The sequence below is a fragment of the Glycine max genome, chromosome 17 (genome assembly GCF_000004515.6).
Source record: "Glycine max cultivar Williams 82 chromosome 17, Glycine_max_v4.0, whole genome shotgun sequence".
Classification (NCBI taxonomy): domain Eukaryota; kingdom Viridiplantae; phylum Streptophyta; class Magnoliopsida; order Fabales; family Fabaceae; genus Glycine; species Glycine max.
In genome coordinates, this window is record NC_038253.2 from 39,042,677 (window position 1) to 39,061,790 (window position 19,114).

Sequence of the window (19,114 nt, forward strand, 5' to 3'; positions counted from 1 at the left end):
CTGCAATGAACAAATAAATTTGGAGAGAGATTTTTTGGATCGTATAAAAATTATGTTGATAAATTTAATATTTTTTTATATTATTGAAAAAATCTAAAATTAATTCATATATATTCAATATAAAAATTATTTATTAACAAGAAGTAATAGAAGATAATTGAATGTGATTTTTTATATAATTATAAATTTAAATTTAAATTCAAAGAAATTTGCATAATTGTAACAAAAAAAAAGACTAAACTGTTCCAAAAAAAAAACTTTGTATAAACAACTTAAATTACATAATGAAACTTCAAACTCTAAATTAAATAAAGAGCAGTATTGTTGATTGTGATTTTTAAATTATAAGTCATAATTTTATATATGTAATATGTCATAGTTAATTAGTTGTATTGTCCTTTATTAATATATTTCTTAATTAAATTATATTTTTATCAGCTTTTAATTAATGATCTGTTTGTTCAAATTATTTGTTAAAAATAATTTTTTACTTAAAATAAATAGTTTGCTATTTTTTTTGGTTTGTTTGTTTAAATTTCTTTTGCTTAAAAATTATTTTTATGTTTTTTAAAGAAGAAAATTCTATCTGTTTTTTTCTTTTTAGAAACATGCCCTAAATTACTAAAATTTTATAATAACTAACCCTTAATTTATTCAGCAAACAAGAAATTAAAACATAATTTTGTATTTGTAATCTGTGATAATTAATAAGTTGTATTACCGTTTATCAACATCTCTTAATTAATTATTTTATTAGCTCTTACTTAAATTACTAAAATGTTATTAATGATACTTTATCAATATTATTTTATTATCATATATGTTACAGTTTAATACTTATACACTACACTAATTGTGTAAATTACCTTTATCCGGTCATGCAATTACAAATAATGTTTGAATTATTTTAAGATAATTATTTTAAAATTTAAAAAACTTATTATATAGAATGGATTATGATTGGATGATTATATAAAATTTTTTATAATCTCAATGCATATTTTTCTTATATATTTAAACATGTTATATTCAATTTTCATGCAATGTACAATATTCTTCATCTCCCATATTGATCTATTAATTGCTAATCAGTCAACATTAAAATATAATAAACAATATAGATAATTATAATAAAAAATTAAATACATTTTGTTTTAATTAAAATAGTATAAGTAAATACATTTTAAGTTGTTGTTCTAAATAATTCTTAAATTAAAATGTTATGTTAATTTTAATATACATAAATTAGTTGTACAATTACGTTCATCAGCCATATTTGAATTTACACTGTTTAATTAATTTAAAATTAATAATATAATTCAAAAGTTTTTATAGACATTATTGTAGTATTGATTTAATTAAAAATAATAGTATATTAATTTATTGTCCTAATGTAATTTAAAATAGTGGAACAATAAAAAATGTTGTTTTTTTATTTAAAGTTTTTTTACCACTGTATTTTGAAATAATATTATGCTTGATTAATATTTTTTCCAGTTAAATTATAATCTTTTACCTTTCAGGCAAAATATACAAAAAAGATTTTTCATATATTCACCTTAGCAAAAAATTCCAACTCTCTTCAAATATCGAAATAGAAGATGTGATTTTGAACTAACAATTTTCTTCAATGGTACCATTTTCAAACTTTTAGTGTGCTAGCTTTAAGTGATGACTCATCACAAATTCAATAAAGCTCAAGTTTGAGAGGTAATTTAGTTGTGACTTGTGAGGAAAGAACCAAAATGCCAGCGTTGGAGAAAGATTACTTGTATAAAAAAATTAAAATAATCTTGTAGTTTTTCTTTTATATTGATATTGATTAGTTGATATTAATGATATAGATAGATATATAGATTATCATTTAAATGCTGATACTATTTTTAATTGAATAAATGATATATATAAATATAAATGACATGAATTGAGAATATTTTGCTTCCTTTTTTTTATTGAAATTTTAAATTAAAAAAAATGAGACATTTTTTTACCAAAGGGATATACGCAAACACAATCAATCAATAACCGTGTTTTATATAATATAAATATGAATTTAGATATAAATAGATAAAGATATAGATATATAGATAAAATAAAATATAGATTAAAAAAATTATTATCCTATTCACGGGCCAGCGAGTGCAAAAGAGCCCAAGAAAAGCATTGAGGAGCTTAATGGGCCTGTGATCCATCCAATCCAAATCCCCGCTTAAACCTCAGAAACAAAACCTAACTAATAACTATGGCCGCATTGTGTTTCATTCCCTTCTTCTTCTTCTTCTTCTAGTGTCTCTTCTCTACCCTACTCTTCTTTCTTCTTCAAAATCAAAATTCATTTCACGCGCACCGCAACGCACTGTTTTGGATTGTGGCTGGCTCCATCATGGCCGAACTCTTCAGGCTCAGTTCCGTCGAGTGGAGCCCTTCGCCGGTCATCGCTTTAGCCACCAGCTTCGACGGCTCGCGTGTCGCCGCCGCCCGCAAAGACGGCTCCCTCGAAATCTGGCTCGTCTCTCCCGGCTCCATCGGCTGGCACTGTCAGCTGGTAGTAACTACCTAACTAACTAACTTGACGATCAACGTCGTTCCCTTTTTCTTCTCTTTCTGATGCTTTGTTTTTCTTTTTGGCGCTTTCAGACTATACACGGAAACCCTAACGGAAGAGTAACGTCGCTTATTTGGTGCCCCGGCGGCCCCGACGGAAGCCGCTTGTTTTCGTCAAACATAGATGGCTCCGTTACTAAGTGGGATCTTTTCCACTTGACGCAGAAGGTATCGTGAGTGTGAAGTCTTTTAAGTGTTTCATTGAAGCTTGTGAACTATTTTATGTGTTTTTTTTTGTCTTATGAAATTGAGGTTAATCCTAACAGAATTCTTAAAGTTAGAGACACTCCTATGTGTTCTTGCTTGCTAGTGTTTTCATGGTTTTAAATTGTGGTTGCCGTCACGATTGCCGTGAGCCAGAAAACCTACATTGCGGGCAATTGCAGGAAAATGATGCTGATGTGGCCGCAATTGCTGTCTGTGATGTGATTGCGGAGTGTCAAAATGCCTTGACATTGCGGTTGCAGGCCGCAATTTAAAACCATGAATGTGTTTTTAGTTACTTGTCAGGGTAATGTTTATTTGTTATGTTTTGTCTTTTAAAGTGTTTTTTCCGTTGTGTATGTTGTGTTGGTTGCTTAATTTGACACGATGCGTGCTTGCAGACGGTGCTGCCATCGGACAGTGTCACAATCTGGCAAATGGCAGTGACTTTCCCTAAGAGTGACGAGATCAATGATAAAAGGAAGGGTGGACAAATGGGGAATGGGTTTCATGATTTTGATGAACATGAGAGCATTGAAAGTGATGAAGATGATGATTCTGGTTCACCTGGTCCTCTCGGGCTATTGGTTGGTGAGCATCCACGCGTGGCAATTGCCCTTGACAATGGATGTGTGAGAATTTGTGATATCTCTGACACAGATGAATTTATTCTTGTAAAATCTTTGCCCCCGGTGAAAGGTGAGGTTTTCCTCAAGTTATTTGTCTTACAGCAGGTTTCCCATTTGTTATTTGAATCTCCCATTAAGAGGATGTTTTGTGTTGTGGTTTACAGGACGAGTTTTAAGTGTGACTTGGAGTACAGATGCTAACTATATATATTCAGGAAGTAGTGATGGGTACGTATTGAAGTTGTGAATTCATAAAAGTTCATTGTGTTTGCTGCTAAAGTTACTTGGTGCTTTTGACCTATTTTCTTTTTCTCAAAACCTAAATTGTATGCTTGATTATGCATAAAATTAAGTAGATTTGGCAACACAGACATTTATTAATTGGTTTCTTTACATCATTAAGCATCCTTATTTATGTTTCTTGTCTGTCTCCTCACAGGTTGATACGATGCTGGAATGCTACATTGGGCAATGAAATCTATAGGATTACAGCTGGACTTGGAGGGTTGGGCAATGGACATGAACTTTGTATATGGTCATTACTGTCTTTAAGGTGATAGAGAATGCATCTTTTTGTTGAATTGCCTTCAAAATGAAACTAAATATGCATATTATAATTTTGATGGTGGAGTTCTTTCTTCCTATTTACAAACTCTTGTAGCTAATTGGTTAGTTATTATCTAGGTCTGGTACACTTGTTAGTGCGGACAGCAGTGGTAGTGTCCAGTTTTGGGACAGTCAACATGGAACTCTCTTGCAAGCACATTCTTTACACAAGGGACATGTACATGCTCTGGCAGCATGTCCTAGTCATAATAGGGTGTTCTCTGCTGGTTCTGATGGCCAGGTACTGAGTTGCATGATTTGTGAATCTTTTAAAACCGTATTTATTTGTCTTTTTGACATTTCAATTGGCTGCTTATGTATGTGTATATGATAGCTGTTTGGCAATATATTTTGACATTACTTGCTATTTTTTCACACATTTATAAAATGTTATTTGCATAATTGCCATTGTTGTTAAGGTCAAATTCAAGTAGTGGCTAAGTATATTTTGGTCTGCACTTTAAATTAATATGTTAATATGTTTTATGTGCGGCCACATGGGAATGTGTATGTTGTCATTGTTGGTAATGTACATATATGAATGCCATATTGCAAAGAATAGTAGAGTTAAAAGGTTTAAATAGTATAATGATAGATAATAAATGGAAACCAAAAATCACAAGTAGAAATTGAAATGATTAAAAGGATATGGTTAAAATGGACCACTAGAGAGGTAGTTCTATTCTCTCGGATAGGGTGAAAGGCATGTGAGGTTTCCAACTACTTCTCTCCAAGGATTGAAGATGGCAGTGATGATTTTTTGGGTTAATGTTTGGTTGTATAATTTTGTCAATAGAAGTAAAAAACTAGTGATTTTTACAAAACATAGAAATTTGTAGTTTGAACATTTGGTTTTTGATATTGAGATGGTTCGAAGCCTTTAGTCTAATTTTATGATGACTTGATTTAGCAAGTATTGAATTTGGCATGATTCATAGTGTCTCATCATTTGTAATGATTGATTAACACGTGAGATATTGAAGGTTTGATTTGATAAAATTTGATCTATTCCAATCCGAATTGATTAAAACTGATATGATCACATAAAAAATGCCACAAATTCAATCCAACCCAACTTGTGCCCACCCCTAAGAAATTCAATTACATGTAAAATATTTTTATTTGTTTTGTATTTCTATTTCTAGTCCCATTTCTATTTATAACAAGTTAGAGTGTTCTCTATTAACTTGCAGGCAAATTATTGTGCATTTCATCCATATAATTGAATAGTATATGGTTGTTTGCTAACCATGTGTTTAGTCTTTGCATTCTGGTTTGTTTCCTGTGTTTTCATCCATATAATCTTACACATGCTGCATCTTCTGTATTTTTCCAATGTATGTGTCACTGTATCCTGAATTGTTCTTAGTGGAGGTCCATTGTTAATCATATTTCAGGGTATAAATTTGTATATTGTCAATAATAATGAATAATGAGGTCCATTGAATAATGAAGTATTGAGTCAGTATATTGTTTTGTTGTTCTTACTTATTCTTTAATTTATTCTCTGTTGTCCCATTTCCAATCAGTTGCAGTGTTATCCCATACTTAGTCTGTTGAGATGTGAATTATAATAATGTTGTTTTAGTTTTTTTTATTTCAAGGTAATTCTTTACAAGCTATCTAGTAGTCAGTCAACATCATCCAATGATATCAATTCTCCATCAACAATGAAGAGATGGATCTATGTTCACTATGTAAGGGCTCATACACATGACATCAGGGCCCTAGCTGTTGCTGTACCAATAAGTCATGAAGGTCTGCTTGGAAGTTATTGTTTGTAAATTTTTTGTTATTTATTTTGCAAATATTGTATGAGCTAGTTTGGATAAGCTTTGGGTCTAAAGTAAGCATTCTTAGTAAAGTTAAATTTTTGTTTTTAAGAGAAAAGTAAATGGTTTTTCTTCTGTTTTCTGAAGGTCAATATTTCAGTACAGCCAACCGTACTTTTCAATGCTGAAAAAGTGTTTCTTTGCCATAGGAAAGCTTATCCAAATGGGCAGTATCTTTAGTTGATATTTTATGCATTTGCCATGTTCTGTTCCTTAGCCGTGCATTTTTGTGTAGCAGCAGATATTAAGCCAGAAAAGAGGATTAAAAGAGCTCGACGTGCAGAAAATCCCATTAGTTTCCGTTACCATAAGTGGGCTCATTTGGGGGTTCCTATGCTTATCTCAGCAGGAGATGACACAAAACTTTTTGCATACCCAGTGAAAGAATTCACCATGTTTTCTCCTCATGATATCTGTCCTGCGCCTCAGAGAACACCCATTCAACTAGTGCATAATTCTGTCTTTAATCAACGCAAACTGCTTTTAGTTCAATCTTCGCAAAAGATAGAGGTTCAATTGCTACAACTAAAAAATGTCCGCACTTCTGGAGGCTTTACAAAGAACGTTGTAGTGGCTCAAGTTAACAGTAAGGCATCTCAGAAGATAATTTGCAGCACCATTTCTAATTCAGGGGCGCTATTTGCATACTCTGATCATAAAAAGCCTAGTCTTTTTCAATTGAAAAGGGATGAAGTTGGAAAAATCAAGTGGGATGTTAGAAAAAGGGAGCTTCCTCAGATATTACCATTTGCCCATTCTATGATTTTCACTCATGACTCCTCCAAGTTGATAGTAGCAGGTCACGATAAAAGGATATATGTAAGCTAGCAACATGCCTCATCCCTCATCTTTATTATGATTAAATTGTGTTTTATGTAAAGTATGGGTATTTTACTTCATAAGGGAATTTCTTTTACTTGTTTTTTCCAGAATTTCTGAACTTATCCAAGCTATGGTTATTTTACTTTGTATTTTATGATTATCATGCTGTGCATCATTTGCTGTTTGCTATTCTGGCCCTTTCTTCAATGGAATTTAGTAATTTTTTTTGTATCTGAAGACTGTTCAAAGGGAACTTACGGTGTTTGCTGTTATCATTATGATTATTGTCCATATAGGATTTGAGTTTCAATCAACTGTAATTTGTTATCCTGCTCATATAAGCTACAATGTTTTTCTTTATTTTTTTGTGATTTGTTGAACAGTGCCCCCCCCCCCCCCCCCCCCTAATGCATGAATTTAAGGTTGGATTAATTGTAAGGTGGTTTGTATAATTAACTTCTAAATTTCTCTTTTGCTTGATTTGCTTAGCAGTGGTTGCAAAAGTGTTGAAAAATAATCTATCTGTTTCACCAATACTTTTTGCTTTTTGAATGTTATAGGTTGTGAATGTTGGGGGGCCAGATGAAGTTAAGTCAGAATTACTGCATACTTTTACACCCCTTCGCAAATCACAAGATCAAGAATTACCTCCGACTGAGCCACCCATAACAAGATTGTTTACTAGTTCTGATGGGCAGTGGTTGGCAGCTGTGAACTGCTTTGGGGATATATATGTATTTAACTTGGAGATACTAAGGTATTGTTTCTAATATGATTAACCTATTTTTTAATTCATGAGATTTATTACAGTAGCTGCTTCTTCTCCATTGGCTTGGATATGTTATTGTTTAACAAAATTGAAAATAAAAGTACAGCCTTTTGGGGAGACACTCACAAATACATGAGACAATCTTCAGAAGGTTTTGATTGGATGTTTGTTGCCTTTAGTTGTTGGTAGTTTACAGTATCATATTGTCTGTTTAGGTGTAAAAATAGTTTAACTGGTAATTCCTATGGATCCTTTTTTCTTTTGCGTGCTCTTTGATTGTAGGAGGCTACAATGATTGCATGAATTATTTGATATTGATATTTGTTGTATTTTGTAAAATAAACCTGCTTTTGCTACAGCCAGCACTGGTTCATTTCAAGATTAGATGGCGCCTCTGTTACAGCTGGTGGATTTCCTCCCCAGAACGACAATGTACTGATAGTTACAACTTCCTCAAATCAAGTGTATGCTTTTGACGTAGAGGCCAAGCAGTTGGGAGAATGGTCCAAACGGCACACATATGCTCTTCCTAGGAGATACCTGGAATTTCCTGGTGAAGTTATTGGGCTCTCATTCCCTCCATCAGAAACTTCATCTTCTCCATCGGCAACTTCATCTTCAGTTGTTGTTTACAGCTCCAGGTATGCCTTTTTATTTTCTTTTTAAATATGAATTTGACATCTTGCGTTGATGAAATGATAAAGAATTAAATGAGAAGTATATGTCTTATGCAAAAATACTTTTTTTTTATATGAAACTAATGGATTATTACTTTAATACTCGTGTTTTTTTTATGTTGTATTTATTAAATGTTTAATTCTGGGGCTTCATATATATCATGTCGGTTGGTTTCAGAATTGTGATATTAACCATTCCCGACTTAAAATAAGAGCTATGAATTCTAAAAATATTGTTTTTCATTTTATTTATTTTTGAAGTATTTTCTCATGTTTGGAAATTGTTCCATCTTCAGGGCTATGTGCTTGATTGACTTTGGGTTGCCTGTGGAGCAAGACGAAAGTGATATGCTAAATACTAAAGATTCAAGGGCAATGAATTCACAAAATTTTAATGTTAAGAAGAGGATTGAAGTTAAGAAGATGATTGAAGTTAAGAAGGAACATAATAGGAGGAACTTTGAAGTTATACCTTTCGAGAATCCTGTTTTATGTTTAGGTCATACTTCAAAAAATTCCATCTTTATGGTAGACAAACCATGGTTGCAAGTTGTCAAGAGTTTAGAAGGCCGACCAGTCCACAGACATATATATGGGACATGAGGCATTAAGCAACCTAGAGAATTGTTCTCAGCTTGAGGGGGATACATGACGGGGATAAAAGTTCCTTGTTGTTTTTCTTTTTGTCTCTTCATGGCTGGGATCTGGAATCATGTATTGTGTTATCATAATCAATTTTGTTCCATTAGTAATCGCTTCACTTCACAATTTATTTTATTTTTTATTTACACATGTTCTGTACTTTTACTCTTTAATCAATCCCTAGCTGGTTTTTGATGTTTGATGCAGTAGAATCTTTTGACACTTCTAACACAATGATTAAGATGTAATTAAAATTTCATATAAGAAATGTAATTTGTGTGGTATAAATAAGGGTATCAATTACTAGGAGGGAATTGCCATTGTTTGGTTCATTTATGGACTTCTTCATAAACTCAAACTTTTTGGTAATTTCGTATTAATTCCTTGACTGTTATTCTTTTAAAAATTGAAATTTTTTTATTAACCATGCAACATGAATTTAATGGAAGGAGTAAATAAATACTTTAGTATAACGGAAACTATTTTCCATAAGCTCATGATAGGGCATTGATAGGTTGGGGAGCGAGAATAGCTGCAGTTTTCATACACGTAAGCCCAGTTTTCATAAGAATAGCTGCAGCAAGCGGAAAAAGATGTACCATTACCATTTGGTTTTCTCTATTCTCTAATTTTGGTCAATCGAATTCCGCTGCTAAAAAATGTGAATAAAGGTTATCAAAACTATATAAAATACTGTTGAATTTACTATATTCTTTTCTCATCATTAATAAAGTTGAGTATAAAGAATTGTGCTTGCTAGAATCTGGATCCAACTTTATTTTTTATATTTTGTATTTTCTAATTTGGTTTATAAACTTGCAAAACAATGTAACACTTTCATTTTAAGTGTATGTTTAATTTGCCGTTGAAATTGTTGTAGTGCATATTTCAATATAAATCTAACGAATAAAAACAAAATAAAAGTAAAAACATAAGTCCTATCCTTTGACATAATGACTTTTGTCTCAAGTCATTTTGTATCAGATTTTTAAACATGCAAGGTGGCAGTGAACGTGTGCTAACACCGTAATTTCCAATTACAAGCATCAATTGAATAGTGCTCAAACATAAAGTAATAATGACAAGTGAAATCGGGTGTGTTTGTCCGTTTCCAAATATCTGAGTTATTTTTTTTCAATAGATCCATGGAGTTGGTTGGAGTCTGAGGATATTAAAAACTACGAATAAAAAGATTTTGTTGGATATCCTATCAAAAACAAATATTCAATAATTGTACCGAGTGTTATGAATGGATCATCACATTTCAAGTGGGGTGGTTTTCACAAGGTGGTGGGTCTGCCCCCGAAAATGAAGCTAGGCTTTTGGTTCCATTTGGATACATTGTCCATTTTGGGGTGTGAAGCTCACTTGCCTTTGCCACATTTACCCACCCAAAGTGGTTGTGGGCTAGGCTGGCAGTGGCACAACTTAATCAAGTGGGTCACTACTCATTACTACTAGCCCTTTGGATTTGATATATGCATGCTTCATGGTGGTGAAACAACTTTTCCCTTTTTCTCTAGAATGAGGGGTGAAATTAGTTAATTCAGTTTTGTGCTATGAGAAAAAATGTTATGTATTAATAGTGTGAAATTTTTCACACAATCATTTAATCACAATTCATCATATATAATAAATTTTTTAATTTTTAAAATATTTATCTTAAAACAATTCAAACGATAATTTATGATTGAACATAATGTAAAATTGTTTTATACTATAAGTGCATAAATATTAAATTCTATTATTATTAAAAGGATGAATAGTAAATACCATCTCAAGAAGAGTTTGTGAATAGTATCCAAAGGAGAAGACCTGGGAGGTCCCAGAGATGCCTGCCACTAGTGACAACAAAAGAAAATGGAGGACAGAAACCTTATTCAGTTTCCTATATTCTCTTAGGTTGCTCCCAATAGCATAGGCAGTAGCATAGGAGCAGATTAAAAAAAGGGTAAAATTACAACAAAAGAGCTTTTCTTTTTTTAATATTTTGGAAAAAAAAAGAAAGAAAGAAAAGAAAAGAAAAAGAAAAGGAGTTCCTTTTGACAAACATTGAGTAGCTTCTCTCCTTTGACATCCATTCTTTTCTGGTTTCTCTTTCCACAGCAATGCAGCAACAACAAACAGTGACAAGGACTACAGCAAAATCACTCATTTCCCTTCTTCATTAAAACCACCTGATCAGTGATGTAACAAAGAACTTGTTAGCATATTTCCTTCGAAGGCTCTTTTTTTTTTCTTTTTTTTTTTCTTTCCGAGTAACAAAACAGAATATTCAAGACTAATGGATCTTTATTCACCTTGTTCCTCTGAGGTTAGTTTTCCAGCAAGAGACCTATCTAAGAAACCAAAGTGCTTCTGGAATTTTGTCTTTCTCTGCATGGACCAACAAATTTAGCTTAGCTCAACACAATAAAAATGTGCAATTCGAAGGGCTGGTTCATTATCAAACAATTTAATAAAAGAATTAGCAATAGAAATTGAGTTGTACCTTTATTCTTGTTGCAGATACACATTGAGAAAAATTCAATGCACTCTCCACTGCTCCATTCCCTGAGAAACTGTCTTGCTTCTGTTCAACAACAATAGAACAAATCCATTAGCACTTTTTTTTCTTTCCAAAAATTAATTTTTTTTGCTGCTAAGGAGAAACTATAGACACACACATATTATGTCAGTGACATTAACCTTGTGACTCTCCTTGGCACAGTTGAAAAAAGGAGAGCTTGCAGTGTCATCAAGAGGCGAAGGCTGTTGACTTCTGCCATATTCTTTGACCTTCTTGTTCTTCTTTTGGGAATCTTTGGTTGTAGAAGAAAGGCAAGGATACCAATTCTGACAATAGCATTCATTATCATAATATGGAGGTCCAGAAGAAGCATCAGAGACCATGGACAAATCTTCCTCAGAGTACTCTTCCATTCTTGCTCCTTTTCCTTCATCACACTCCACAACACCACCTCTCCTCTGGTAGTAATTTTCAGGAAGAGAGGATTGGTCCAAATAATGAGTCCAACCTGATTCACTAGCACTACTGTATTGTGAATGATAATCCATTCTACCCTTCTTTCTTCTAGTATAATAAATAGGCACCAAGGTTGGTGTTCTTTTGTAGATGCTTAATATATGTATGATATGAAATATGATCAAAGTGAAAGATGAAGGATCATATATAGTGGTAGAGAACCTAGCTAGAGGTAGCTACTTTGCTCTATCTTCTGTGTTATGTCTCTTACCCATTGTGCTTCCTTCTTATGTAGTTCTTCTAAGCATAAGTTAGAAAAGGAGAATTGATAAAGAAAAAAAGAAAGAAAAGAAAAATCATTAAACTAAGAAAGAGAGAGAGGGGATTGCACTAGAATTCTAAACTGGTTGTGTCCTTTCGCACAATCCTTTCGCCTTCTTATTTTATCTTTATGCGAATGAATCAATATTGCCAGTTGGCCTTGCGAACGTGTGTGTGTACGAGACTGTCTGCTAGTGAAAGAGTGAGAGAATGTGATAAGGGGAGAGATTATCTACGTGTTTCATTTTAGTTAGGAATTAAGTCTGAATTCATAATTGATTTTGGATATATTTTTATATGTTTGATTTTATATTAAAAAAAATTTAAAATTCATTATAAATTGAAATAATTTTAAATAATTTTTACGTTGAATCTAAAATATGATATTAAATTTTGTCTAGAATTAGATCATTTCAAAATTTATTTTAACCAAAAACAAATTTACAAGATCAATTTAATTCAAAATCAATTTTGTCAATATCCTACCAAACACACATACATGATTTTATGGCTGCATTGCATTTGCATTACCATGCTCCCATCAAAATATGGTGCTGTCCTTTCAGGACAAAAGTTAATCTTAATTTGGCCAAGTCACAACTAATGATTCTTTAATGATTAGCTTTTTGTTTCTATTAATGGTTACTAAGGCCTGCAAGTTGACTCCACAATAAATGCACTCTGCCCCCTCTCCTAAGGCTTTTTGCTTATTTTCTTTCTTCCACACCCTAAAACATTTTGTGTGTGTGCTTTGCAACAACCAACAAACTATAGTTTCTTCCTTCATTTATTTTTCATTTTTTGCTCAACATATGCTATGTCACAAACCAATATTTACCACTAGTGAAGTTTAACAGTGGTGATGTAAGTGAGGGTTAGGTTACTTTCCCTCCTTGACAGCTGAAATTGGGGAGCTCAGCAAGTACCTTCAACTGGACATGTGTTTCGAAAAAGTTAAAGGGGGGGGGGGGGGGGGGGAGTTTACAAAAGTTTTTATATGTATAATTGCATTAGTGAACCATCTCAAGTGTTGTTTAGTTTAGTTATTCATTTTGACATAAATGACTACTTTGAGTAGTTGTTTGTTCTCTCGTACTAGAAGTTCTATAAATGTGAATCTCCTCATAGAGCTAGACAGACCCACGTTTCATTGAAAGAAACCACTAATGATCACCTGATTTGAATGTGACACTAATAAGAAGCATTTGTGCTTACGATCAAAGACGGCTAGTTATTCACTTATTTGAGTTTTTGTTTTCTTAATGCTTAATTTCTCTCATTAGTCACAAGAGGTTTTACTTGGCCATGTTTTCTCCAGTGTTTTCCATTTTCCTTGTTACTGTTTTTCTTTTGGTAAATATAAATGTGGTACGGCAGGGAAGCACCTCAATTATTATTAGAAAAAACGTTAATGACACGTTAGAACTTTCAATAGACATTCACTTAAAACATCTCTATAAGAGTTCTACCAGATTGCAACTATACTTCCTGGAGGGTTGTCCAATTCAAACTCACATTCAAAAAAAGATGAAAATTTGATCCATATCTTTAACCACTGTAGCAACTCGCATTAACTTGTTACTGTTTTTTTTTTTAAAATCCAAATTCAAAACGTTACCCATGTGATATCGCATAATTTCCTCAATAAATACAATTGAAAGTTACGCAGAGTCAAATTTAATGCAGAAAGTGAACCACTCAAGCCTTGAGAGGACAATGTACAAAAGATAACCATGAGGATGCAAGGGAGTCTAGTACAATTCAGATTCAGAAATGCCACATAGGTACAATTTGCTCCTAGTGACAAAAACCCACCTCGTCCAAATGGTAGAAAATCCATATAGTACTTACGACACACCTAGGCCCCACTTGAGTGGGGAAAAATATTGTCACATTTGGGTAACATTAGGCTTGGAATCTGATATTATGTATATGTAGCTTATTGTATGTACTATGCAATGCATTCAACAGTAAATAAAAAATAAAAAAAATTCGTCGGTTGACATGGGAAACGTGATAATAAATATTATGAATAAATCTTGCTTTTCCTAGATTGGTTTCATTTCATGCCCTATTTACTATTTAGAATTAATATTCAATTAAGGGTAGTCACTGACCCTACCACACTGCAAGAAGCCGGTGAACCCTCTCTATATCTTATTTTTATTTTTTCTTGTGTCGATTGACAATGAAATGTGACTTTATGTAAAGATCATAGGGCCACTACATGATTCTGGTCTGACTCCAATTGGTCCCGCCCCTTTTAATAGAATGTGTCCCTTTGCAGGTTTCTAATGCATTCTGCTCTGTTAAGCACTGGGGTTATCCATCTCGATCATATTATATACCTGTAGAAGTTTCATGTCTAATCCATCATCTTAAATAAACAAACAAACACTATTATGTATGTGCAATAATCATGGAATTTAGGAGTTAGGACCGCGATGTTTACAAAATAATAATGTGAACCAACCAGAGAATCTCACTCTAAATCTAAATGGTTTTGTCATGCCTATCTTTTCTGCCTTCACTGAATTTGTTACAGTAAATATCTTGGTTTTGAGCTTTTGCACTCTGTCTTTTAGAGACGAAAATTATCTTTTTATTGAAATTATTTTGATTTTGTTGAATAAAATTATTATAAAAAATAAGATTTTTATTTTAAGTATTTAATACAATTGTATATTTAAAATTTGAACTCGAACTTATTGATTAAACTCTCAACTAACTGATAATTTTGGAGTCTATTTGAGAACACTTGTTTTTAATTTTTGTCATATAAAATAACAAATTTCATATACTATGTGTGTAATCATTTCTAATTTGTCCCAAATGTTTGTTACTATTATAAGACCGTACGATTCGAATGAACATACTATAGAGTGTAGGAGTTGAATTATAAGTATGATGAGTAAGTAAGAACTAAAAATATACTGTAGTATTTTTTTGGAAATGCTAGATATTTAATTTTACTCTCTACCTTCCAATATGCTGTCATAACACCAGCATAAAGTGTTACAATAATAACATACGACGAAGACCAAATCCAAAATAATTGTACTAGACTATATTGAAAGGATTTTTTGTACAGTCAAATAAAAAATGAGTGTACATATTAATACCATAAATATATTTTTAACCAAATTTGTTGAAATGGAAAAAAATATTGTATAGATGAAAATCACATATGGTTACATCCAAAGAACTTATTTTAGACAAGTCTCATGTTCCATCTGAAAATAAAGTGACAATATAAAGTGAAAATCACATATGGCTTAATTAAGTCTTTTGGTCTTTAAAATATTTTTTTTCTTTGATTTTCTATTTCAAATAAGTTCCTTATAAAACATTTTTCTCTACTAAATAGTCCTTTTTTCATTTTTTTATTTAATTTCTCCAAATATTATAAATTTTCCTTTTAATCTTCATATATTACGAATTTTTTATTTAGTTCTTCTAAATATGGTGAGTTTATCATTAATCCTCTTAATCCTTCTTAAGGAGAGTACATATAAACACCCAAAAAATATAATTTAACCAAATTTGTTCAAAGGGAAAAATATAGATGAAAAACACTTACGGTTACATTCAAAGAACAAATTGAAAAAAAGAAGCCTCGTGTCCATTATAAAAGTATAATATAACGATATGATGGTAAGGTTTAGTTCAGTTTTAATCTGTTATAATTTTCGTCTTAGTTTAATTAGTCTTTCTACATATTATAGATTAGTATGTGTTTAGTCTTTCAAAATGTTACAAGTTTTTCATTTGACGTTCTTAAATATTACCAACTTCTTATTTAGTCTCTAAAAATAGAATACTAAATATTTAGATAACTTAAAAAAATAGAAAGAACTATTTATTATTATAATTTTATAAGAGAATCATTTAAGACAATTAAAAAAGAAAAAATAAATAAACGAGTAAGAACATAAAAAAATAATTAAACATGATGATAAAGAATGCTTCTAAAGAAAAAGACATAAACCAATCAAAACTCATCTACGTAGATGAGCAGTTCAAATCATCATGTGCTTCTACTGCTATACACTATCAACTAAAAGATTGAGAAATTGAAAAAGAAAGAAAAAGACACTAAAATAATACCCATCGATGACACAACAAAGTATCTCATAGAGCTTTTCACTTGTTATTATGCAATACTAGCAGATACTACTATCACTGTGTGAGTATGGGGGATTTTCCAGCAGCACAAAGTTTTTGCAACTTTGGTCCCCTTTCAGATGGCAAAGTCAAAGATTGCTTATTGCAACAGTGCTTAACCACCGACTAGAAATTCAAAGTCTTGCATTTGCATGCACCCTTTTTCTACCATATGCAACTTTCTTTCTCTTTCAAACCCCATGCATCCATGCTACACTACATGTCACATATGATCAAAGTCAAATATCTCAAGTTCTAATTTCTACCTATCTATACAAGAGGGTCATAAGGTGGTGTTGGAAGGTTATGAAGAATTCTACATTTTAATTATGTATGGCCCAAAAAGGGAATAAGTCTACAACTTGTGGATATAATTAACTCAATTATTATCTAAAAATTAGTGTTGGATGATAATGAATTCCACATTGTATGCATGGCCCCAAATAAGTCTACAACATGTGGCTAATTAGCTCAATTGTTATTTACTAAGTGGAATGGTATTAATTAATGAATGAGAAATAAGCTATATGAATTAGCTAGCATGGAAATTAATGTAGTGGTGGTTCATATAAATCGATCATGAGTGACTGAGTAAGTGAGAGTGACTAGTGTATGCAGCAGACATTGACATAATTTAAAACTCACTTCTTCAAAAACAAAAGTTGAGTCAATGTGAATTCTGAAGCTTCACAGTGATGATGGTAAAATGCCACCCAACACTCTCTAGCGTAAACTCGCACACGTACTTGTCAGCTAGCTCAGGACCACGAACCGCCCTAATCATGTGATTTTTTTATTTATTTATTACAATGGTGTAAATGTTTCTTTTTTCTTTTCACAATGATATAAAAGATTTAAAGCAAATTACCCTAAGAGAGAGTAGGTAGTGTAACGCGTTCTAACATATAGGAGGTATTTCAAATTTAAAAGTGGATTAGTGTAAGAAAATAAAAAAGAATGTGATTATATAGAATTACTCAAAACTTTAGGAAGTAGAGAGTGTTGATATAATGTTTCCTCAAGATTTGACGTTGTATAAAAATGTAACAATGATAATGAAGAAAATTACACTCATTTTTTTTTCAGATTGCACATGATATTAAATTTTTTGTTACACTACCTCTCCTTTGGTATTCCTATCATCAAATAAGGAGAATTACTGTAACATATTTGAGAAATTTTTTTTAATCAAATGAAAGAAAACTTTTGTTTTGAATTTGTGTCATTAATTAAGTAATGATGTATTATTTTACTAACTAATATTTTAAATATTATCAACAACCGCTATATCAATATCACATCATTTAATAATTAATCATATGAATTCAACACAAAAATTTTAATATATCAATGACTCAAAATAATATTTTTTATTTATTAAGAACTCAAAATAAAATTCGATAATTTATTAAGAACCTTCAACATATTCAAGTTTTTTTTTTATCTTTACCCTAATTTTCTTAATTAATTAAAAAACATTATATTACCTTTGGTATATGTTATACTAACTTCTCTTATTTGATTGAAAAATATTACATTATGTTGTAAACGTTTTAAAAAAGGGAGACTACATATAATTTCTAAATTTTTTTAGGAAATACCAGTGTAATTTTCTGATGATATTTACATTTTATACACATTTTTCATTTTATAACTCTCAACAATAAAAACTATAGAACCTTACGGTCTAACATACTCTATATCTTTTCGTTCCCTAAATAAGTTGTACATCAGTTTTTTAATATTATATTTATTAGAGATATAGGATATTAATATTATTAGAATTTACAAGTCACAATGCATTCATGTAAACTGATTTTTTTTTTTATAAACTTTGAGTAAAGCCCATCTTATTTTCTATTCAGTAATATTGAATTTGATGTTTTAACATCATCACGGTCCTTTCTCTTCCTCTGAATTTAACTTTTAGAAAGGTCAGCTTTGAATTTTGTTTGTCTTATGCGCAGGACTTTACCAAATTACCTGACCTTCAATTAATTCTAATTTCACTGTTCTTTTGCTATTCAGTAATTTCACAGCATTGAGTAAGTAATAACTTATAGGTACCTTCTATGCTAATGGGTTGACAACTCATGCTACTAGATCCTGCCTTCTTAAATTTTTTTATGGAATTTGAAAACTGCATTCCAATTATAAGTTGGAATTAAACGAAAGCCATCATAAATACATGCCAAAATTGTTCTAATTTTCCTTCTATTTTATATTTATTAAACAAAAAAACTTTTATCATTAAAATAACATGCTAGAATTCAAAATCTTTATTTTTGTATAAATATACAAAAATATCTTTATTATAGATTTTGTCTCATTCTACAAACCCTCTCGATTTGTTAAAAATTACACAAAACTCTTTCTATGTTATAAATACAGTTAAATTTGTAGAGATTTTGTCAATTTTTTTTTAAAATAAAGGTTTTGAGTGTAATTAAGCGTATCATATTTATAAATTACAACGAGATTTTGAGATTTTAAACATAAAATGTTATACATGCAAGAAAAGTAAAATCAAAGAAATATATGTTGGAATAATTTGCTCTAAATAAATGTATCATGTCAGATTATGAACTTCTATACCAAAGAAATTTAGCTCATTTGATTGAGTAAGCATATAAATGTTATAAATATTTTGTATTTATTTTTAATTTTTATGAATAAAAAAAATTATGAATTTCTTCCGAAAAATTTATAATATTAGATTTTTTTTTATGTGTAAACTCTATGCAATGATGGTTATGCTACATATCGGCAGAGGTGTGGCCTACCTATATTTAGTTAAGCTATTACTCCACGTTGAGTAATTAATTATGTTAATAATAATTAACTTGTTATTGTCCCTCGTGAGAATAGTCAATATATAG

At 31.2% G+C, this 19,114-nt stretch overlaps 2 protein-coding genes across 4 annotated transcripts; one reads left to right on the top strand and one right to left on the bottom strand.

Moving 5' to 3' along the window:
* Nucleotides 1–2,232: 2,232 nt before the first annotated feature.
* LOC100776641 (WD repeat-containing protein PCN) lies at nt 2,233–8,980 on the top strand. 3 transcript variants are annotated; one of them, XM_006601194.4, is made up of 11 exons: nt 2,233–2,545; nt 2,638–2,772; nt 3,210–3,507; nt 3,602–3,665; nt 3,877–3,990; nt 4,122–4,284; nt 5,648–5,801; nt 6,111–6,694; nt 7,258–7,454; nt 7,826–8,107; nt 8,440–8,980. In XM_006601194.4, the coding sequence occupies exons 1-11, from the start codon at nt 2,384–2,386 to the stop codon at nt 8,744–8,746; spliced, it is 2,460 nt and encodes an 819-aa protein (XP_006601257.1). In that variant the 5' UTR covers nt 2,233–2,383; the 3' UTR covers nt 8,747–8,980. The 3 variants fall into 3 exon arrangements, with proteins under 3 accessions (XP_006601257.1, XP_006601258.1, XP_003549373.1); XM_006601195.4 differs by having other exon boundaries at nt 6,114–6,694; XM_003549325.5 differs by having other exon boundaries at nt 6,117–6,694.
* A 1,529-nt stretch (nt 8,981–10,509) lies between these two features.
* LOC100794206 (protein SOB FIVE-LIKE 5) lies at nt 10,510–12,173 on the bottom strand. The gene is made up of 4 exons (XM_003550254.5): nt 11,474–12,173; nt 11,277–11,357; nt 11,086–11,161; nt 10,510–10,962 (listed from the first exon to the last, which is right to left on the bottom strand). The coding sequence occupies exons 1-4, from the start codon at nt 11,840–11,842 to the stop codon at nt 10,937–10,939; spliced, it is 552 nt and encodes a 183-aa protein (XP_003550302.1). The 5' UTR covers nt 11,843–12,173; the 3' UTR covers nt 10,510–10,936.
* Nucleotides 12,174–19,114: the final 6,941 nt, after the last annotated feature.